Here is a 24120-nt window from a genome sequence, read left to right on the forward strand (position 1 = left end):
GTGTGTGATTAGAAAACCTATTGAACAAATGGATGCATCAAAAATGTTCCATTTATGAATGATCTCCAGTTAAGAGAAGAGCTATATCAAATGGAAAATGAAAAAAATTCAGTAAGATAGAAAAGACTTTTATAATGTTAAAATGGAGAATATTATAATTATTTATATTGTTGTCGATGGAGCTAACCACACTAACTAGACAAACTTGACCGATTGCTATATTGTTGTTGACCTTCAGAACTACTTAACTCCTGACATACAGGCATGACCCTCTCAAAAATGTACCTCCAGAGAGAGAGACAAATAGAAAAAAAGAGGTAAAAAGGAACCAGAATATTAGCTGAATATGTGGGCATGACCCGGAGAGTGCCTATCAGGAGAGTAGAAAATGTATGTGTGTTCATTTCTGCAAACAATGCTGTTCATTAATGTAAGTACAGCACAATTTATCCAAACATCATCCATCTAAGTTGAGGCTGCTTCATAGTGACTAAACTTCATTGTCAACGAAATGGGGGACACATAATAAAAAATGAAAAGGCACACAGCCAGTGAGGTGAGATTTATGGTTGTTTCCAGAATGCAGAACAGAGCTTATTTCAAAGACGATCTATATATACCTCTTGAATTCAAGCCAGCACTGCTTTTTTACCCCTCTACTGCAGCTGCCCTCCATCTTTACACCGGCACTCTGTCTGCACCCACATACATCTCCTGTATTATTCACAACACGTAGGCGTAAACACGCAGGGTGTTTTCCAGAAATCAGGGACCATTGCCTGCCTCCATCCTGCATCCGCTCTGTTCTGTATCCGCTCTCCATCCCTCATTTTTCTCACCTCTTCCAGTCATTTTAGTCAGCGATCATAATCTCACTGTTTATTATTCAACTCAGACACATCAATGAACAAAGATGATGACATAAGAAAGGCGCTCAGGGCTGTTCTGCATAAGTGAATGCGTTCATGTACCATAAATAGACAGCGCTACAAATTAGTAAGTGGTCATATTTAGAACATCACCTCAGGGTAAGAAACTCTTCCAAAAATAGCAGAATCAGACATGTTCTGTAAAAATGCTCATCACAGAATTATATATTACATTTGCTCACTGAATGTAATTATGGATGCACTAATGTTAATATTCTGGCCAATGCAGATAAGGTGATAATTTACTTAAATGTACTAGTTGAAAACTGAAAAATGGCTCATATTAAAATTCACATAATCTAAATGTAAAAAAAGAGAAATTAGAATGTACAGTTAAGTTTCTAATATCAACTGATACAAATAAATTCAACATGTAAAACTAATAACTGATGTGGTTGGTAGCCTACCTTGAATATAACATAATTTCAGGTAAAATGCAGAATTAATATGAATAAACTGTCGTAATTGGTGTCATCCAATTATAGCTGTGAGCATTGTACATTTATAGTGCTCAAAACTAAAAAAGAAACACTCACAGCTAAATTATTATATGTCCATAAGCCTAAGATTAAAGCATGGATTCCCCCTGAAAGCTCTTTATCTCATCTGACTCTGTAAATCACATTTTCTAGAACACAGGCCTTGTACACACACACACACACACACACACACACTTTATATGTGGTTTACGGTGACTAATGGTTTATGGGGCGTAATGGTTTTTATTCTGTACAAACTGTATATTCTATCCTCTTACACTAACTCTATCCCTAAACCTACCAATCACAGAAAACTTTCTGCATTTTTTTAAATTTCAAAAAACACCTTTTAGTAAGTTTTTTTAAGCCTTTTGGTTTACGAGGACACATGAAGTGTCCTCATAAACCATGTTTACGTTATAACTATATAATACCCATGTCGTTATAAACATTTGTGTCCTCATGAACCACACATTCCTACACACACACACACACACACACACACACACACACACACACACACACACACACACACACACAAACACACACACACACACACACACACACACACACACACACACACACACACACACACACACACACACACACACACACACACACACACACACACACACACACACAAGAAAGTGAGAGAGAGGCTGAGATGACAGCAACAACATCAAGAGTCCAAAAGAAACTTTTCACACACAAAACTGAAAATAATATATAACAGAGACATAGTAGTACCCATAGTGCACAGCCCTTACCTCATGATGGGAGAAGATAGGTGGGTTGTTATTTTCATCCAGAACTTTGACGATGACAGTGCATGAGCTGTTCAGCCCTGAGGAACAAGTCAGAAAACATATTAATTATCTATTTATAGCAATACCACTGAATTAGAGACTGCCATTTAATATCAAGGGTGATAAGATATCATGTTGCTGTCTGACAGCATATCAGATTCATGGCATATTATACATGGCATATTATTTATTCTAGCTGACAGAGTAGTCATACTATGTACAGTATGTGGAAAGAAATGACATTTTAAGAGCCATAAAGTGACTGAGATTGTGCTGCATAACTACACTAAATACCACAGGTGTTATAGGAAATTATGTTGGAGCATCACAATGTGAAATCTGAAAAAAAGAAAATGTGTCTTTAATCATGCAAACCAATCAGAGAAAATTGCACAAAATGACAATGTTTAATTACATGGTGCCATTCTAACTAAACTAGTTTTGCATTGTGTCGACCTTTAGCGTCCTCTGCTGTGATGGTGAGTGTGTACTGTGGAGCGGTGCCCTCCATGCTGTCCGCCTGCACTGTGATCACTCCCGAGTCCCGGTCCACACGGAACAAATTTCGAGGAGTCTCAGGCATCTGGCCCACCAGCCGATAAAATATTCGCACGTTATCGGTTTTCGGATCGTCGTTGTCCGCTGCTTGGACAGTGAGAATCTCTGTACCTGTGAGCAGAAGATCATACCACTCACTAAATTAGCTTTTTTTTGGTATTTACATAGGATTTTGTGTTTCTATTGTGCATGTGTGTGTGTGTGTGTAACCTTTTGTCGCAAGCTCCTTGACTACTGTGTGGTACTGCATCTGTGGGAATGTGGGCCTGTTGTCATTGGCGTCCCCCACCATCACTCTCAGCTCCACGGGCTTAGCAATCTCTCTGCCATCTGGCCTCTCCACTACTATGTCAATATGAAACTAAAAGTGAAAAACATAGAAATGAGTTGTAATCTAAATCATTTTTGTGAATTATAATTTGCAAAGAAATCAGAACTGTATGTCATCTGTCTATTGATGTATAATAGATGATGAAAAGAAATCATGCTCACTTGAATCCCAAATGTTCTACAGATTGACTATTAAAATGTATCAAAAATAAAATTAGAACAGACTATTACAACAAACTGGCAAGTGAACTTAGTTATAAATTTGAAGACGTTCTGTCAAAGTGGCTAGTTATCTGATGGCGAAGATGTACGTACGTAGACCTATTTACAGAAACATCATGAGAATTATGATGCTATGTGAGTTACATACTGTAGCTGGAAGAGTGAAGTCTTGTTACAGTCTTCTTAGTAAAAAATGATTGGGATTTCCCTATACTACTGATGAAGACAGATACAAAGTTCCAGCTTCCTTTGATTAAATGACCTCCACAGGCATATGTACCTCCAAATGGACACCGTAGCAATGCTGGCCTACTCTTAAGTGATTAAAAGCCATGGAATTGTTGATATTTGGCTCTTTATTGAGAATGTTGAGAAAATTTCATTATTCTGTGATCCATTTGGCTATTTATTTAGGACTTTTTTTCACCCAACAATTGAATAGTTGGGTGAGTATTTTATCCAACAGTTAATATAAGAAGAACTGAACTGGATTTTTTGGGCATAACTTGGGCAAGCTGATTAAATAATGGCTTTATGTACAGTACTACCATTCAAAAGTTTGGAGTAAGATTTTTTTTTTTTTAACTCATCTATTCAACACTCCTGGAGTAATGATGCTGAAAATACAGCTTTGCCATCACAGGAATAAAATTAATTTTAAAATATATTAAAATAGTGAATATTTAAAGTTTTGTTTTAATGTTTCACAATAATTACTGTATTTTTGATCAAATAAATGCAGCCTTGGTGAGCATAAGAAACTCCTTTCAAAAACGTTAAAACATTTTATCAATCCTAAACTTTTGAATAGTAGTGTAAAGTCACTACATAATCCTCAAGCATGGCACTGATTTGTTCAAAACGGGCTTGAGTGCAAAACTTGGCTCGAGCTTGATCCCTGCTGGACTACTTGTTTAAAGAAATATAAATGGATAGAAAAATAGCAGCAATAAATGATATTGGGGTTAAAATTGGAGTTAGAGGAACATCAGAGTGAACACTACTATTCTCTTATTATTTCAACATTATACAGAAAAACTGTTGTAAATAATGAAATTTAGACAGAATTTACCACATTTAGCACTGATGTAAATCCATAAAAGTATGAATGAATTGTTTATCTTTCACCTGATCCTGTGTTTCTCTGTCCAGAGGAGCATTCAGGTAAATGATTCCTTCCCTGTTGATAGTGAACAACATTTCCGGAAACTCTCCCTCAAGACTATATTCAACTGGGCTGCCACTCCACTTCACCTGCAAAGACACACACCCAAAATACATAACATAACCAATCAATACTATTGACAACATTAACTTGAAGTGTATACCCAAAGGCTAATCTTAAAATCAAGCCTGCTTTATTATACAGTGTTCACAAGGCACCTGTGAGGGCACCATCCAAATGGCTTGGACATCAGATTTAAACAACGATGAGATACAGTGTTTGAGGAAAACCCTGCATGTTTAGGCACTGCTGAGAGTTAGCTGATAAGTGCGGTGAGGCCGGGAACCTGCCAAAACAAACCAGCTGCCTTTGCGATGGAGGGATTTTCCACTGCGCTGCCACAAATGATGCAAACTGTCCTGGAAAGGGTGTGGAAAAGCACCGAAGAAGGAGAGGACCCTGTAGAGGGGAGAGCGAGGGGGACATGTGTATCTCCTCAATACCTCGCCCTCCAACCATTTGTTATGGAGATGGCTCTCCAAACTCAAGCACTCTGTATACATCAGCGGGCCTCTCTAAAGGTGACCTGCCCACACTGTTATGAACCGTCAAGGAAGCACAGCTTTGAAGAGATTAGTGTCGTCCTGCTGTTCTAAAATGGTGAGCACCAACTAAGGTGATGTCATCTATTTAGATGACATACACACTAATACACACACTGTATCTCATCGTTTCCATGGCCTGTTTTTGATAGAAGTGATAGAATCCTCTTAGGACGAGTCAGTTCATGCCTTTGATGCTTAGTGCTGTGGATTGACAAGAGAGAGTGTTAACAGTTTGATGCTGAAAATGTATTCTTGTGATAAGGAGAATGATGCTTTAGCAGTCTATCAATGCCCAAGTTTCACTGTTGAGATGCAGGTTAATATGGGAGAGGCTATTTTTATTTTAGCTAAGTTTTTTTTTCTTGTTATCATGAGAGAAAAAATAATAATCTGATCAGCTGAAAATCATTTAATTTCATCTGTCAAATATTATTCTATTATCATGCAGTTGTCCTGGGTCCTCGAGCTGGCTGGCAATAAAATTTGACCACATGTTTAGAGTCACTATTATGTAACTGTTAGATAAAGTTGTTGCCTCCTCCTCCTTGAGTATACAGATTTGGAAATGCTCAATCACTCATAAGTGAATATCTGATCAAAATGACGAGATAATTTGCTCATGATGCACCCTTTTATATTTATTGTGCTTAAAAAATGTAAAAAAATGAGAGATAACTTTTACTGTAAGTTGAGATCTTGATAAACAGTATTTGTTGTGTTGAGATCGTGAGACAATTTGTCAAAAAACAAAAAACATAAAAATTAAGGATGATAACTAACTACTGTATGACTAATAACTAAAGTTTTAATAATCATAATTATATAAGAATATGGAGGTTCAGAACACAACTGTAACGACAACGAACAATATTGTTGGAATCACTTTCAGAACTATTCTTTCTGGCTAATAATAACTTTAAAGAGCTCAAGCATTTCAAAAGGGTTTTTGTGCAGAATCCTATTGAAATGACTGGATTTCACCTGCGAAAATTAGCTGAACAGCGGTAAATGTGGCCACACCTTAAGTGTGAATGCACCTTTAGGGCTTCTGTATCTTTCAAATCTAAAAGAAAGTGTTAGGAAAGGTTCACACAGTGATTTATATAGTGTTTTTTCTTAGTAAACATGAGCTGCATCTTTGGCTGTTTCGCCTAGTGATCCACATCTCACTGCCTGTTCAGCGTCTTGCCCATGAGTGCCACTGTTTTCAATAAAGGAAAAGAACGGAAAGGAAAAGAAAGGTCTCTTGAGGAGTTTTACTTCATTTAACATGAAGCAGCGTCTTCAAAAAATTTGTCACAACGATCAAATATGTCTGTGTAGCTCACAAAGCTAGAAAAGCAATTTCACAACAAAATACTAATAAATTAAATTGGAAAGGGATTGAACCTTGCAATAAGGCCCCTAACTGGATATGAGTAGGCGGTTCCTTACAGACGCTTGTGTGATGATTGACAGGACAGGTTGATCAGGCTTCTCCTGAACTTATGTTTAGAACTTTATTAAAATGTAGCGCAGTGAAATCCAAGAACATGTAGAGCATTAAGCAAGCCAAATTTTAATAAAAGCACACCAGCATCTTGTAAAATAAACTATGGAGTGCACGGATCACAGATTTACAGGGAAAATGTTGACATTTTCAGCCTGAATCTTCATCATGACAACGTCCACAGACTTGACTTAAACATGGCAATTTAAAATGCTTCTGCTGTCACCCCATCAGTCTAATACACACTCATTCACAAGCAAATTGTGACTCTTGAGCAGTGATTTGTCATCTAGGGTCAATTTGATAGAAAAAAAAAGTGGATTGCACTATTGTGGCATCAGCTAAATGGGGATAAAGAATGGGCAGCTGCTGAATTTAGCTGCTCTTCTGAATTGTGGCACCCCTGTATTTGGTGGATTTGAGTGAGAGCAAACAAACAAAGCTGACATCCTAAGCTCAAGTCATCCACTAAGCATTATGATCGAATAAAGCTCTTTATCTGAAATACCAAAAGTGTTTTGTAGGAACACATGGAGTTAAGAGGATTGAGATACAGTTTTTATAAGGTTTATATCTATACCATTTTAAAAATAGAAGAATTGAGAAGGATGAAATGAGGAGTACTGTACTGGAGTGTTGCTATGAGAGACACACAGAGTCTGAGTCCTTCATGACCACTAATCTGTTTCATAACCAGTGTAACTCCAGCCACCCACATGCACATCACAGCACACATGAGTGGGTGGGAAAAGGCTTTTCCCATTAAAAAAAATTAAATAAAAAATCCAGACAGATCCAGCTCACATAGCACATGTATTATTGTTCCTTATCTGACTCCCTTACATCAAGAGTTATTTTGTGTAAATTAATTAAAATATAATACAATGCAATGTCGATGCAATACTATATTATTGTATTAATATAAAAAGGTATTTGTTAAAATTCTATTGCATACATCAAAACCAGTACTATAATATAAAACAGCGTGTCTCACCATTTCTGTCATTTGTAGCTCCTAACTTTAAAACAATACTCACTCAGAAATTGCAAGACATTTTTTTTTAAATAAATGACAATTATCTTACCAAAATGTTAGCTCACTTAATGTATTTGTGTATTTATGAGGTAATTTGTTGCAATAGTCAGTAATACAACAAGAATGAATAAACACATTAAAAGCAGTAGCATAAATAAATACAATAGAATAAAGATACAAATTAAACAACGCTGTATATTTTTTCAGTTAGGTCTAACAGTGGCATTCAAGTAAAAATACCACAGAAATTGAAGAATCAAATATAAAATAACTGTGCATAGTCATAACTGTATAAGTAAAATATAGATTAATCCTTATTAAAGCTTTTCTTTTGTTGTTTGATTATCATTAATAATACAATAGTAGACAGTAGCAGATTTTAAAGGGGTCCTTGATGATGATTTCACTTTTTTAACTTTAGTTAGTGTGTAATGTTGCTGTTTGAGCATAAACAACATCTGCAAAGATCCGGCGCTCAAAGTTCAATGCAAAATTATCCATGATTTTGTGATCGATTACGGTTTGGATTACCATAGTTTTCCGATATGATACGTTATAAATATGATTAAATGGTGGATAACAACGTATCTGTAAGAAAAAAAACTTCCCACTCTGAAACGTCCTGTGAAATCCATAATTCAAGTCTGTTCAGCACAATCCTCTTGTTCATTAACATTGTCAGGGTCTGAATCAGACTTGAATTGGTTTGAAATTGACACTAATCATTAATATTTACATCTGAGTAGAGCTTGCCGTTATAAAGGGTTGGGACATTTCGGTGCCAATCACAACACACTGGGCCAGCTAACCAATTACAGCACATTTCGTATTTCAGAAGGAGGGGCTTCATTGAAAACGACGCGCTCAACCATACTGGGGTTAATAATAATGAAAAAATAATGATTTTTTTAACAATCAAGCATGAAAACATATTCTAGTACACCCCAAAAACAAAATCAAGACTTCGTAAAAGGGCATAATAGGACCCCTTTAAAGGCTGCTGTCACTAAGACCTAATCGATGGAGACAATATGCTGTTCACATTCACATAACTGATGCGAATATTCACCAAGATGGGCATTTGGACATAATTCTGTGTGTGTATTTGAATGTTTATGTGAAATAAGCCGCAAAAATCTGACACTCGCGAAAGGCAGCTATGAGTGTGCGCTATGGTTGAGGGTGCAGCGACTGAAGACCGTCTCTCAGAGAGTGCGCAAGTACTTTATAGTTCAAAATCGCTTTAATTTATAAATTGCCATGATATAAAACGATGTGAGCTAAAGTCTTGTATTGTACCGTGTAGCTCAATGTGGATACTATTGAAAATGACTGATTTGCTCTGATAATCAACCTACATGCTATAGTGCATAAATGTTCAGTACCATCGGTACTTACGGTACTGTAGAAAAACAAGTATCGTCAGGATTTTCAAATGTTGATATCGACTTGGTACCCAAGTATCGGTTCTCATGATATTTCTAATAGGAACACAACGTTAACGCAAGACAAAGCACTGAGGAGAATTAAGGGCTTAAATACATCAGGAGGCTAATCAACAGAACTATAGACAGGTGTGTAATAATCAGAAAACAAACAAGGATCGGGAACACAGGCAAACAGGAACAGAAGAGAACCACACCAAAACACAATTAAAGTGACACCAAGCCAAACCCACCCCCCTGGATGCATCCTCATGCCATAACTAAATAAAGTTCAACAGAGGAGGTAGGGTGGGGGCTCTGGAGGAGGACGAGGAGTCAGAACAGACTACAACTGGGAGGAGCCGGCAGATGAGGGGAAAAAAAAAACTACAAAGGAGCACATATATTCTGCAACAAATGTCACTCACTTTGATATGTTTGCTTTCCTTAAAATATCATGACTATTTCTTGTAAACATTACCATCAAAACCTTTCCACGCTACTTTAGTACCCCTGGAGTAGCCCAGGCTGGGAAAGAAAAGCATTTTTGTGATCCAGAAATTTAAGTGGGTGGAAATGTGTTGGTGTGTGTGTAGGAGGCATCCATAAAGGAGAGAGAGGAGGATCTTTTGCCACAAACCCACAAACAACTTGTGATGGTAATAAATATTTTTCTGCAAACACAACTTACATATTTTCCACTTCACATAGCACAATTGTACTCTGATTTCGCTGACTGTATTCAAGCATTTTCTGATGTTACACGTTAATTGTCAAGCTAGATTTAACCTTTGCTGTGGAGTTAAATGTAAAGTAAACTAAAGATAAGTGCTAAGAGGTTGGAAGTAGATGGCCCATATCAACTATCACGATATCAGGTGTTTCATTCAGACTGTATGTTAAGATGGCAGTGAGTCATGATTAATATTATAAAATCAGAAGCAAAAGGTCATGTCATGATGAAAGCCATGTGCAATTGAGGGATGCTGCCACACTTCCCTTTGAACGCAATATAACATACTCACCTACAGTATAATATATACACACAGGATATCTATCTCATGCCGCCAGTGCCTAGAACCCTCTGCTTTCATCTTACCTGTGAAATTGGGATGGGATATGGTCCAGGCAGATTCTCCTGCAATCTCACTGGATCAGGTGAGGCCCACGCATTCCCAGTCACCTCCACCAACACAGTTCCAGTCGAGAAGAAAGCGTTGGCCTTGCCGGCCATGTCCTGCACCATCACCGAGAGCTTGTAGCGGCCACACATCTCTGGATCTAGTGTTGAGGCACCTGGACAGATAGACACATTTAAGGAAAAACCCCACAAACGGCTGATATAAAAAGATCCCCATAACACCAACAACAGCTAAAAAGGGAAACTATTTGGTGTAAGTATCTTATACTGTATGTAAAATCTAAATTAAATCCAATTTTATCATGTTGCTCTAGATGGTGCAGGGTGATGGGTCCTTAACTGAACCTGCTGACAATTACATCAACTACATGGCACAAGCTGATTGGTTCCTGTTGCATCTGCAGCCAATGAGCTTGCTGCTAAAATTTTAAATAGTTGGTTAGAGTTTTCTGTAGCAGTTTGAGTTCCACCTGTATAGATCTGCTATGGGTAATTTCATATATGTTATTTTTTATACAGCAGTATGTCTTACATGCTCACAGCAGCGTGTCTGTGTATGTATTGGCAGTAGCAGCAGCACTGTAGCAGATATATATTCTGCCAAGACCAAATACATTAACATTGTCATATCCATTACCATGCAAAACTGAGAGTTGTCATAATAGAATTGATTTTATTTACTCTACCATTCTAAAGATTTTTAAATGTTGATAAAAAAATTATCTTGCTCACCAAGGCTACAAGGTTATGCTACTGTTTATACAGTAAAACAGTAATATTGTGAAATATTATTACAATTGAAAATTACTGTTTTCTATTTCAATATGTAATTTATCCCTGTGGTGGCAAAGCTGAATTTTCAGCATCATTACTCCTGTCTTCAGTGACACATGATTCTTTAGAAATCCTTTTAATACGCTGATTTGGTGCTCAAGAAACATTTCTTATTATTATCAATGCTTTTCAGGATTCTTTGAATAGAAAGATACATAGCACTTATTTTAAATAGAAATCTTATGCAAGACGGTAGTGTAAATCAAATATTTTTTTTGTTAATTGGACTAAATCAACCTAACTAGTAAGAACATTAGATTACTCCACAAAGTAATGTAATGCATCTAATCTAATGTATCTAATGTACTCCACAAAATAATCTAATGTATCTAATGTATTGTTAACACAAGGTATATCACTCCGGGAGCAAATCAAATGCAGCAGTAAAGACCTACATTGCAAAACCATCTATTGTCTGCACAGCCACATAAAAACACAGTGTACAAACTGTGAGCGTATTAAGCCTCTGTTTTTAGCCCTCTCTCTGAGCTAATGCCAGGCTGCTCTCATTGCATTTGAACTAGAATCGTCTGAGATGACCTGATAGGCACGGAGTCTTGATGACTCATTCAAATAGTGGCCGTGTTTAAAAAAAAAACAATGAAAAACAAGGTTGTTAACAGCCGAGTTAACAATGCAGTAAGCAGAGCATGTTGGACTGGCTGAGCGAAAGAGAAAGTTATTAGCTGATGTCATGGTGGAATTGGGCTGAGAGGAGTGACAGATGAGGAAGGCAGTTTACACCAAGATGCTTAAAAAAGCATGAGTGCACTAATCCAAAATTTACAAGGAAAGAGGTATTATTCTATGCCTTTTCAAGATTTGATTGGTCAATGCAATGGTATTGTGATTAGGACATGCACTGACTTATTCTTTACCAAATATATCAGTCAGACTATTCATTCAGTTTATCCTAATCTTAGTCACAGAGAAGCATCAGTAGTTTATTACCATCCTCTGTAAGAGACACTTCTCCGGTGATAGAATCAATGGAGAACATGTGGCTGGCAGGGATGCGTGGTATCTGGTCCAGAAGACTGAAGCGCAGGTCCGCGTGGGCTGTGTTTCGGTCGTCTCGGTCCAGCGCTTCCACCTGCATGAACGGGATTCCTGTGACAATGACACGTACACACAGACACACATCAGAATGATTTATCACAATCTACATGAACGGACGCATTTAGATTGATGAGCAAATGGTGGTTATTTGCATATTAACAGAACGGAATTTCAAAAATAGTTATTTTTTTCACAATTATATTTTTGCCCATTTTATTAACTGTGAAAGGAGAGCGAAAATGACATGGAGAAGAGGGAGGAATTGGATTGGCCATAAGAGAAAATCTCTCAAAGCAAAGTCGTTGATTACCACAGAAAATAATTAAGTTTTTTACTAAATGGGGTATTAGTCAAAATCATTATTAACAGCTGTGTATAGAGCTTAATTTGGTTGAAACCGGAATACATTTAAATTTCTGTAATTGTTCTATTCTTAATGTTTGATTGCAATCAAGTGATTGTGAAACATCTTACAATCTCACAACTAGCCTGACATTCAACACAGGTCATTATTGATGTTCTATATTCAAATAATTGCCAATGCGTATTCAAGAGGATGACTTCACTGCACTGATAAAAAACGGTGAATCAGTTTGTTCGTTTGTTCTTCAATTAATTTTCTTCCTCAGCATGAAGCCTCTGAGGTCAGAGTACATGAGGCTCTCTTTTGTGATGTTCTTAGAGATGAGATGAGTAATCTCTGAACATTAATGACAAAAACATTCTTGTTATTCACTGCAATCTCTACAAGCAAACAAGAGTTTATGAGAAAATTAAGAAATTCAATTCACAATTGTTAGCACTTCAAGTACATTTAATCTATTATCACAGTGATGGTGTACAGGTAAAACAGCTTGTCTGCATGTCAAACAGATGTCAAACATGTCTTCATGTGTCTTATAAAAAGTGAAAGGAAAAAAAGCTACAGTCCCATTCAACTATGGCACAATAAGCTTTTTCTAACTGCGCTACTATGCTACTCTAATTTATGGTGTGGTGAAGGAAATGTGGGACATTCAAACTAACAGTTTATCTCATTTAGCATCACACGCCTATATCATTTAAGAAAAAGTCAAGGCAATTAGGATAAGCATCAAGCAAACGAAGTTCTCTGATGCAGGCCTGCTGATCACTGCCCACCCACCTTTGAGAAGCCCCAGCTGCACGCTGCCTCTCATGCTCTCAACCAAGAACACCGGCACGTTGTCGTTCTTATCGATGACGCACACTTCGACAGTAAAGCTCTGAGTGTGCATGGACTTTGTGAAGGACACCTGGGAAAAATCACTCAGTTCAAAACACTTATAAAATGTCTTATAAGAGCTCAAATCTTTGTGCTTCACGTTTCATTGGCCAGCAATTTTCTTCAGCATTTGTTATTTTGGGCTGCCTCCAGATGTACTGAACACTGATTTTTACTAAAATTTGTATCAAATGATCTGAGTGGCATAGGTTTAATTTGAACATTCGTGATCCAAGAAGCTGTGTAGTAGTCCGAATTGACATGCATCTCGAAGTAACTTATGCATTTTACAAAGAACTTCTGTAACAATGAATGTTAAAAAAAACAAATCTTCTTGACATGGAATTGATACAAGGTTATCCTGATATCTTCAATGTATCTTGAAAAAATGACATTAAATATAAGTCAAAGACAAAGGAACATTACTGATTTTTAAATGTTCTTTATGATTGTGCACCTGTAAGGAGTAGGATGGCTGCTTCTCTCTATCCAGAGGTTTAAGGGCATACAGGAAGCCTGACTCCACCCCAAAAATCCCTTCATCATCACCACTCACAGTCAGATCAGAATAGGTCAGGGGGAGATCCAGCAACTGAAATATAAAAATATGGTAAATATAAAATAAACTTATCTATAATGGGAAACTGTAGGCTACTAGTGTACTATTTATTTGTAAAAAAACAACAACAAAAAAAAACAACATCATTATGTACAGTATGAGGCTGTAGTGAGTACTGGCTCAGTTCACACTTGACATTAAAATGCACTGAAAAACAAGAGTAAAAGCTTTTGTTACAGGCAACTGCTTGATATCGAGAGAGTTGGGGATATGATTTCAATGTAATCTAAATGCTATCTAGTCATCATATCTGCATTCAAATCACACAAACCCTGCCCATTCCACCTTGAGCTTTACCAGGTCTAATACGCTCAGCCACGTAATTTATTTTTAGAAGAATCACATGAAAACTGCTTTGCTTTGGGGTCATTTGTGCAGTTGTCACTCCTGAAACTTTGCAGTGTGTAGGTGACCTCTTGTCTTCTTAGCAGCATGAATAAATATATATATTTTTTTTCAAATAGTTAATAGATTATACAAGGAATGCAAGCAAAGAAAGCTTTATCAGACAGGGTACGTTTACACGACAACAAGTTTTTCCTTTGAGTTTTCCGCGTACAGACGACACCCTTTTCAAAACGATCCCCATTCACAAGGATCCGCAAAAACGACTAAAAACCCTGTATTCTGCTGCCAGGCCATTAGATGGCGATGAAACACTAGAGACTGAACACGTAATACGCATGTGCACGACGTAATCGTCTTCAGAGATTCACGTTTTTGTTGGTTACGGAAACCGTTTTAAAAAACTTGCACTTTGAAACCTTTTTCAAAAGTTTGTGTTTTCCGGCACCTAAAAGGTCGTTGTTGTGTAAACGAACGGCCAAAATGCATAAAACGTTTTACGTATATTCTAGTTCGATTTTTACAACTGAGTCACACATTCAAGTTGTAAAATTAACACAGAATCTGAACTCAAAAAGATGAATATTTTTCCAAATCTATAATGTATTTATAGTATCAAAACTAAATGTCTAACAAAGTTTTTACAATGATTTCACTTTTGGTGTGAAAGGGTATTTACTTTGGCCAAAAACATAACTTTAGATTTTCAATCAAGTCCAATCAACAATCAAGTCCAGCCCAGGTGAGAAAAAGTAACATAAAAGTAACTTAACATGACTTTCCATAAAAAGTAACTAAGTAACACAATTAGTTACTTTTTTAGGGAGTAACAAAATATTGTAATGCATTACTTTTAAAAAGTAACTTAACCCAACACTGCTGATCTCTCAATCTGATCTATCAGTGTTTCAAGTTGACATGCTCCTTCCAGCGTCACAACTTGTCAACTCATGTATTATCTAGAATTCAGAGTTTCCCACTTGTAAATACAACTTGGACATTCATGAGCTCGAAACTAATAATTATGAAATTCCAACCCCATTTGAAGGGCACATTAAAAAACATACCGTCTGTTAGTGTAAACAGGGCCACTGGTTGTGCAGTTGGAGCGGTCAGTGAGACTGATGTTTGGCTGACCACCCCTTCTCTAAATTTCTGAGTGTGAACAAACATGGCAGCTGCTGTTGACAGCAGGTATGTGACTCAGTGGTTGACACCAATTCGCACGGATATTCTGAATTAAGCTGAGCATGAGGCTGCACATTGTAAATGCTTTGTGTTCAATGGCACATCCAATGCTAGGTACAGTGTGATCACATGTCTTAAATAGCACACAAACCAGAATAGTCCGTGTCATACCAATAATTCCCATGCAGTGAATTTTAATTCTTTGGTTTGGTTCCTGGAATGTAACTCTGAATAGTGTTTTTCCATGCTTGCCCTGCTTATTTAGAATAGCATGCCAGTGAGTGTTTATTTGGGAAAGGTAAAGATTGATTGAAGCGCTAATTGCACACAGCATGACTCGTGTGGCACTTTGTAGCTCGCCTTTCCCCCTGTCTGTTCAATCTGATATGCAGCTTACGCACCTGGACAGGATATCCAGGGAACAGTCTTTTAAACCCATGCTTGCTTGTTTTGATTGACTGTTAAAAAAAAGCTAGCTTAAAATTGATCAATTCTATCTGGGGGCCTTGCAGCAAGAACACAACACTTCTGTGAGAGCTAAATAAAATAAAAATAAAATACATGAATGCGTCAGCCCTCATTTGTCACTTATTTGTAAAGCCTAAACAAATATTCTGTAGCCATCATCCTGTCCCTTCAGTGATCACACAGGGTGTGGGTAATTATCCACCCACTCACATGTAGGCCATTATACTTGATTTGGAAAATGCACAGAGACTGTTTTGATAGCATGCCATGCCATCAAATTCAGAAAATGGTGAGCAAGAAGGAATAGGACCCAAACAGTCCTTCAGAAATGCAGCCAATTACAGTGTCTAAGCAAAAAGCTTTTTGGAGAGCAACTGGGCTATTACTAAAGACATCTGGTAAAGATTTCTGACACAAGGCTTGAAGTAAAGCATTGTACAGGAGCTCCATATTTAGTTTGGTGATGACTGGTTGTTGCGTGAATGCCTGCTCATAATTACACCTTGAGGTTCTGAGTGTTCTGAGGAGTGGGATGTAGGATTTATTGAATGGCGTGTTCAATGCTCTGCTTTTTCAGTCCTTTCTCTACATTGCTCTTAGAAGCAGTCATTAATACATTCCCAGAACTCTTTAGTCATTCTGAACACATCACAAGGACAGTCCATTTTAACCAACTAAATCCAGTCTATAAATAACACGCAGGACAATTTCTTTCACTCAGTAATCTTTGTGGTATTTTAGTCACCAGATCTGACAATATGTTGCTTAGTCTGTCAGAACTGCTTATTACAATTTTTAACCAACTAAAATGTTCAGAACCTTGGTGTTACATCTTCTCACACTTTAAGATTACATCACTTCTTTGGTCTGGACTGCAAAATGGCACACCTCCGCACCATATGTAATATGAGAATGAGAGAGTCTGACATTCTACTTGCCACTTGCCTTCATAATTTCCCATCTTGATTACTGCAATGCCCTTTTCATCAGCCTAGTCAACAAAACCATTGCTAGACTGATTGGCAACCTATATCATCCTGTATTAAGTGCAAATAAAACCTCTTAACCTTCACAGCTCTTTATGGCCCTTACCCTTCATCTATTTGAGCTACACTCAGTCTACACACACTTCTGCAGTCAGTTCTTCTTATTATACATATTTTATTTATTATTTTCTTGTATATATTTATTTTTACAGTGGACAAATATACCCAATATAAACCAAGCTAAATCTTCCACTAATATGTAAACTTTCCAAAAATATTTTGCCCTCCTAACAGAAAAAACTCACCTTGGTGAGGTACCATGGGAAAATACCATCATAGTTTTCAGGAACACCAATTTTAAGATGAGCGGTCTCAGAAAGCAAAATGTTCTGAGTCAGCACCTAAAATAGAAAGCAATTAATTGCAGAAGTTAAATCATGGTGAGTGATGAAAATGTATATATTCCAGACAAAAGGGCCAAGAGAACTTACGCTCAATGCAATAAAGCAAGCACTCAGAGATTCCATCGAGCCAACAGCGGCCTTCATGCCTGAGACAAAAACAACAACATCATTTTATTTGCTTTAAAGTTCAAGCTTAAGTTTTGTTCAGTTTTAAACACAGATAAGAGACAAATTGACTACTGGATTTGCTTTTAAGGTGCATTCAGTAGCTGTCAAAGTTTGTGTTTATATATATATATATATATATATATATATATTTAACCAAGAGCAACATGTAGGCCTGTCCCTGAACACTTAGAATCTTATGTAAATGTACTGTAGTGTATTTCTCCAATCGTTTAAATAAAAACTAAACTAAACTAAACTAAACTAAAAACCATTGGGTACACCCTTAAGAGAATGTAATTGGCTGAGTGAACGAATCAAGCGTGCCATCATACTTTTTCTCCAGTTAATGTTCAACTCGAGTACATCTCATTAATGTAACATCACGTAAGTGTCGAGTTACTTCTATGTCCTTTTTTTCAGGGACAGCTACACGATTTAGGCTAACTTATTTTTTAATACAATACATAAAACAAGAATATCCGGCAGGTACCGGTTTCAGAAAAGGATAACAAGTACGCAGCGATTACATCAATGAAAAAAAAGAAGAAATTACGTCAGTCAAAAAAAAAAAAAAAAAAAAAAAAAAAACATATAGCCTGCCCTACGCCATGTGACACAGAACTAAATAGATATACTCGCACTTTAATAAAATAAATAAAATATTGCCTAAATAAAGTTACGATAGTCTACTGTAACAAGTAAAATGCGGATGTTTTATGATGAAATAATAATAAGTGTAGCCTAATAAAAACAACGCAAATAATTAAAAAACGACAACAAAAATCTCCAAATTAATGTCAGGGTGAACTGTGACAGATACAGCAAAATCTTCCACGCTTTTTTCTTCTGTTTATCTGATCATAGGCCTATGTTGTTTAATAAAAGCAGCTCTTACCTCCAGTCCACACTTGCCGATAGTGAAATTGAGAATGGCAAAAGCGTTAAAAGAGCATTGCATCTGCCTTATCTGATTAATGATTAGCTTTCTTAATTTGTCTGAGAAAACCTTTAACTACCTTGTTTCCTCCAATTATACTACCGTCCTTGGCTTGCATATGTATGGGGGAATAAATTACATGGTATTATAGCCTCAAGTTTGAATCATGTATTTTGTGTTTGTAGAAAGAGTACACTCAGATTGTTTTTTTATAGATATATATATATATTTTATTATAAAAACAATTGTAAACATGTAACAAAATGAACAACTCAATAATATTAAATGCCTTTAAGTGCAAATCAAACGTTGTTAAAAACAGCTCACAAAACATAATTTATTGCTTCTATGTCGTCATTTGCACACGGAGCATAGATGTCGAAGTAGCCATATGTCAGACCTCTTATATTGAAACTTCTTATTTATATTGCCTCTTGCCCTCCCCTCCCCCACCCCAAAAAACCCCAAACCTTCTAGTTTGGTGTCTTGGCTGAGTTACGAACCTGCGCACTCAGTTTCAAGTAACATTAGATTCCATATGTTATTTCAACAAGAAAAATGACTTGTGCTCATCTATATGCACACATGTGCATTCCACACCTGATACAGCTGTAGTGCACATCAGGAAAAGAACCAATTTCTTTTGCCTCCGTGCAAACATAACCATGGCTCTCCGAAGGGAACATTGTGATTAGTGGATTTACCTCCTATTTACATGCGTAGAATTTGACAGCTATACATATTAAGGCAACGAAACAAAAAAAAAGTAACGTAACAATAAAAAAGCCTCATGCCGGCCAACATAATCAACATGATTTTGTCAGTTTTGTTTCATACATAATCTCTTTTTCAGTTTACAAAACAAGTTCATATTTGTCTGTACAGCTAAATAGTCCTTATATTAGCATTAAAAACACACAGCTTCTGGTCGTGGGTATCAGAGGGCATATTAGTCCAGTTTTTCAGAGCACTGACAGGTCGTGACAGGATTTGGACTTCTGTCTAAAGGCCATCTTCTTGTTCTTCCGGGCCACCATACGGCCCAGGAAACGCTTGGCCTTTTTGCTGATGCTCTCGCGGCGCTTGCAGTTGGCCATGCGGCGGGCGTTCTCTTCCTTGCTGTCCTTGCGAAGGCGAATTTGCCGTAAGATGCCCTCGAAGAGGTCGCGCACATTGTGATGCAGGGAAGCTGAGGTCTCAATGAACTTGCAGTCAAACACAACGGCACAGGCACTGCCCTCTAGAGAGACACGGAAAAAGAGATGCAGGTGAGCAATAACTCCATTACCAGAGGGACTGAGGCTACAGTGTCATCATTACTATATGCCTCCTGGCTGTTCCTCAAAGCTCAGGAGAGATGAGTACTTTATCCAAAACATGAAGCTGCAAAGTCTGTGTTTCTACATGCCATATTTAAAATAGAGAAGGAGATGGGTGAACTCTTACCATCTACAGAAACTTCCCGGGACCGCACCAAGTCACTCTTGTTTCCCACCAGGATGATGGGGATGTTTTCCGACTGCCGAGCTCTGCGCAGCTGGATTCGTAGCTCTGAAGCTTTCTCAAAACTGGACTTGTCTGTCACCGAGTACACAATGATATAGGCATCTCCCATTCGCATGCACTGATCTTTCAGCCACTGGCTGTTATCCTGTAGGAATAAAATGAACGGTTATACAGTGCAAAGTTGATGGAGATCATAAAAGCCATTCCATTTTTTAAATCTATTTTTTATTTATTTTAATTCATTTAAAATATTGCATTTTTTTTTATTTGTAATTAATTTTAAATAGTTTTATTATTATTCATTTTAAATCAATACGTGGATAAATATTATTAATGTTGATTGCTTACCTGTTCCCATATATCATACAGAAGGATTGATGTCTCCTCGTCATCAACCACAAGCGATCTGTCATATGTGTTTCCTGAAATGAAAGTGCAATACATAAGCACAAGATAATATTACACAGGTTTTTAAAACAAAAAAAGCACCACGTCACTTAAGACAGATGCTGCCCAAAGACTGACTGTGTCCTAAAATCTTCTGAAATTATAGGTCTGTAGGGTAAAGATGCAATATAGATATTTACCCGTTTCCTCGCAGTCGCTACTGTCTTCAACTCCACCGAATATTCTCGCCAAACTCGACTTCCCAACGCCGTGCTCTCCCAGGAGGACCACCTTGTAGACCTGTCCGTCTGAGTCGCTGCCGGAGGAGATGACCGAGTCGGAGGAGTCGGACACGCAGCTGTTCCGGTGCTGCTCTCCCGGACTGAAGCGCATGAGGCTGGACAGCTCGGTGGGTTGAGCCTCGGGCATCGAGTGCAGCTCTCGGTCGTCCACCGGCATGCTCCTTCTGTGCAAGTTCTGCAGGTGAAGGGGAAACGGCATGCTACCTCTCCTCTTATCCATGTTCCTCAACTTGTCTCCTTTGTTCAAAGTCATGACTCCAAACCTGTCTGTGTAGAACTATATTATAACAGCTGTAGGCTACCTATATAATACTACCAAGAGATATGAAGATATGAAAACATGTCAAAATTATACTTACATGTGAGTGCGGCTGTAAAGTCTTCCGTTCAATGTCAAAATTCCAGTTGTTCCGTTTTAACTCCGTTATTCTTCCACTGAGGGTTTCGCTTATAATCTCTGACGATACAGATGCCTTATTTATGCGAGTGAGTGACGTCAGCCGAGGGAGGGCTTGCCTCGGAGAATCACTCGTCTCTCTTCTAGTAGTAACATGATTTTGAGGGAGGGGCGTGTGATTCACAATCTTGCGAGGGCGTCCATCAGAGAGGGTCTTCCCTCCCCTGCTCGTGTAGTGCGTGGGCGATGGGCTTAATCAGGTTCCGCCAAATGCGTTCTTTGTCTGTAAAGGCGTATGGCCAGTCACCAATGCTTCAAGAAAATAAATCAGGGTACAACATTTTTTTTTTTCCCCATTACACTGCTGGAACAAATATCTTGCTGGTTTTACCTGGTTTAATGGTTATATAGCCGGAGAACAGCTGCACTGTAAAAATCGTATTTTTTTATAGGTCAAACAATGTGAAAATATTGTAAATTAGTAGCTATAAGATGCCTAACCATATATGGTAAATATATTTCAATAGATAACGTCTATGTAATTTCGCTGTCAAATGTTTTAGAAGTATGAATTACAGAATGTATTTTAAATCTCTCTCTCTCTCTCTCTCTCTCTCTCTCTCTCTCTCTCTCTGGGGTGTTTTCTGTAGCATTTGTGTTATAGTTAATATTTATAGCATTATTTTTGTGTTATGTTTGTTATCCTGATGTTTTCTTGTTTGTGTGGCAAACTGTGCTCTAATATCATTGGTTACAGCTGGAAAGGTAAATTTTTAAGTCATCATGCTTTTAATTGTAGCCTACCACCTTTTTTATTATCATCAGTATTTTACAGTAACACATTTAAAATAGCCTACTTGAACAGTTTACTACATTAACATTAAATTATTTCATGATAAATTGTAAAGTCACCAAAATGTCATCCTACGTCTTGAAACATCATCAAAATTTTTTTTTTTTTATATCCAGTAATTCTGAAGGGCAAAACGACCCTTTCATTACGTTGCCGGAGTGCATTAATAGGTAGTTCAATGTTGCCATCTAGTGGCAAGAATCGGCACATATGACCATTTCTTCATGTTTTATTAGATCTGATTGTTTTTTTATTCATTTGCTCTCATGTGTAGAGACTGACACTCTGACTTTGAATACATTTGGCAAGTATGCTCCACTCAGTTCTTTTACACACAGACTTATTATGTGGAGGATGTTTATGCATTGCAATGACTTGCCAAAGTTGTGAGCTTCTAAAATTCACCTACTATGCCAAGGCCTGGAATATAACAGCTTAACCATGAAGAAACACTTTACAGAGCAATAGACATAACCAATTAAGTCTTGGACATAAGCATAATCAGAATAAATGTATAGATCACAGTTAGTTGATGCACTGCATCATTTACAATGTACTGTTTTATTCAGACAATGAGATTGTGAGACACAAAGATGTGACCTGACATTTGTCCTTTCTACTTATAGATGCACGATAACAAAAAATAATATTTGAAAGTTCGGTATTTTATGACTGGACCGAAAAAGACTTGCAACGTTAGCTAGTCTGGTAATTTATAAAAAGACTATTGAATAAGAGTTCTGTTACATGAAATAATATCTATCATGCATTTTTAATGCATGCCAGAGAAAGCACTTTTTATGACTTGAAAGCCAAGCAAGTGTAATCTAAATCGACTCTGCTTAGTAGCCTACCTATTGTGCTTATTATAGTGTCTGTATATCATCACTGTCTTCTGCCTTTAGCTTAGAGAGACTGGATTATCTTCAAACCTTTAGATGACAAAAAAGTTTCAATTATAACTTAATTACAACACATGGTCAGTAACTTGTTAAATTGCAATAACATAGAGTGTAAGCCCATATCTGTTCTGTTACAGTTAGTAACTGAAGTGTAGATCACATTTGTACAATTATATGAAAAAAAAGATGATTGAAATAAATGAATAACTCTAAAATTTCAACTTATCTTTTTCAGGTTTGATTCTAATCATAATGTAACATTATTTGAAAAAACAAAATTTCAGTACAAAAAAAACATTTTATTGTTAGAATTGTGATTTCATAATATTTAGATATGAATCCAACTTAGATATATTTAGATATGAAAATCTTGTGAAAAGATATCTTTCAGTTAGTCAAATAGCATATAGTGGAGCTCTATGGCCATCTAGTAGCTAAAATGATATTTTACATTTTACAAAATATGGGCAAAAAGTTTACACAAAACCATGTAAAATTATCCATGTTATCCCCATGAATGAAAGTTAGAAATATGGGTATTTTATAAAGTGAATTTTACATAAAATGCTGTTTTTTGTAAAAAGCCTATTTAAATAAATATTTATTTATTTTAAGAAATTTAAAATCTATCATTAATCTTCCAAAAACTGCACAAATGTTGAGTAAAAACATTAATAAACAGTGTAAAATTGCATTTGTAAAAACAAAACAAACAAAAAAAACTATTATTCTGTTACAAAATTAAATGTTATTGTCTGGGGACCCCAAAGATAACTAGTGTCGTCCCAAATGAAGATGATCAGAGGGTTAAATAGCGGCAGCTGCGCTTGTATGAAACAAAAGAGAACGAGTCCACGATACTGGATGGCATATTTAAATAACTGTACACAAAATATTGATTCGACTGAGTTTTAATATTTTATTTGCTCACCAAATGCAAAACTTGCACAAAGAAAAACCGTTCCTAGCAAGTATATAATCACAGCTGACTTAACCCAGATGAGCCCCATGTTATCTGGGAATAATTTACCGCTGGATGGCACTATTGACCAATCAGAATCAAGTATTCCACAGAGCCGTGAAATAATAATGTATAATGCTATATCCATGTACCAGTAAATCCGTATTTGGTTTATCTGAAGAAATGAAATATTTATACCACAGCATACAAATTAGGCCTATGTTTTATTTTATTTATTTATTTTTAGCCTTTTTTTTTTTTTTTACTGTTACCTTCCAAACAAGCTTATGCAAGAAAAAATATCAGATTACAGTAAATAGCTGTAACATCAATACAACTGACCTTGGGAAAATATTGTTTTCTTATGGGTAATTGCT

General features: G+C 36.8%; 2 protein-coding genes across 5 annotated transcripts in view; both read right to left on the reverse strand.

The window, feature by feature from the left end:
- cdh16 (cadherin 16, KSP-cadherin) overlaps nucleotides 1–18417 on the reverse strand; it is a 34654-nt gene extending 16237 nt beyond the window's left edge. Inside the window, exons 1-11 of one of the 2 annotated variants that reach the window (XM_079867922.1) lie at nucleotides 18394–18417; nucleotides 17418–17476; nucleotides 17232–17327; nucleotides 13778–13912; nucleotides 13222–13351; nucleotides 11970–12128; nucleotides 10143–10339; nucleotides 4453–4578; nucleotides 2983–3133; nucleotides 2671–2883; nucleotides 2176–2252 (exon numbers count right to left, since the gene is read on the reverse strand). In XM_079867922.1, coding sequence (XP_079724048.1) covers nucleotides 2176–2252; nucleotides 2671–2883; nucleotides 2983–3133; nucleotides 4453–4578; nucleotides 10143–10339; nucleotides 11970–12128; nucleotides 13222–13351; nucleotides 13778–13912; nucleotides 17232–17327; nucleotides 17418–17474 — 1341 coding nt within the window. In that variant the 5' untranslated portion in view covers nucleotides 17475–17476; nucleotides 18394–18417. Of the gene's footprint in view, nucleotides 1–2175; nucleotides 2253–2670; nucleotides 2884–2982; nucleotides 3134–4452; nucleotides 4579–10142; nucleotides 10340–11969; nucleotides 12129–13221; nucleotides 13352–13777; nucleotides 13913–17231; nucleotides 17328–17417; nucleotides 17477–17830; nucleotides 18182–18393 lie in introns of those variants that run through there. The other variant, XM_079867921.1, reaches the window with a different exon arrangement.
- Nucleotides 18418–18647: 230 nt separating this feature from the next.
- On the reverse strand, nucleotides 18648–21239 carry rrad (Ras-related associated with diabetes). Of its 3 annotated transcripts, none has more exons than XM_079867930.1 (5): nucleotides 20990–21090; nucleotides 20529–20897; nucleotides 20290–20363; nucleotides 19882–20086; nucleotides 18648–19675 (listed from the first exon to the last, which is right to left on the reverse strand). In XM_079867930.1, exons 2-5 carry the CDS (start codon nucleotides 20881–20883, stop codon nucleotides 19398–19400), a joined length of 912 nt encoding a protein of 303 aa, XP_079724056.1. In that variant the 5' UTR covers nucleotides 20884–20897; nucleotides 20990–21090; the 3' UTR covers nucleotides 18648–19397. The 3 variants fall into 3 exon arrangements, with proteins under 3 accessions (XP_079724056.1, XP_079724055.1, XP_079724057.1); XM_079867929.1 differs by having other exon boundaries at nucleotides 20529–20893; nucleotides 20990–21066; XM_079867931.1 differs by having other exon boundaries at nucleotides 18652–19675; nucleotides 20529–20805; nucleotides 20990–21239.
- Nucleotides 21240–24120: the final 2881 nt, after the last annotated feature.

This window comes from Squalius cephalus, assembly GCF_949319135.1.
Source record: "Squalius cephalus genome assembly, chromosome: 3".
Taxonomy (NCBI): Eukaryota; Metazoa; Chordata; class Actinopteri; order Cypriniformes; family Leuciscidae; genus Squalius; species Squalius cephalus.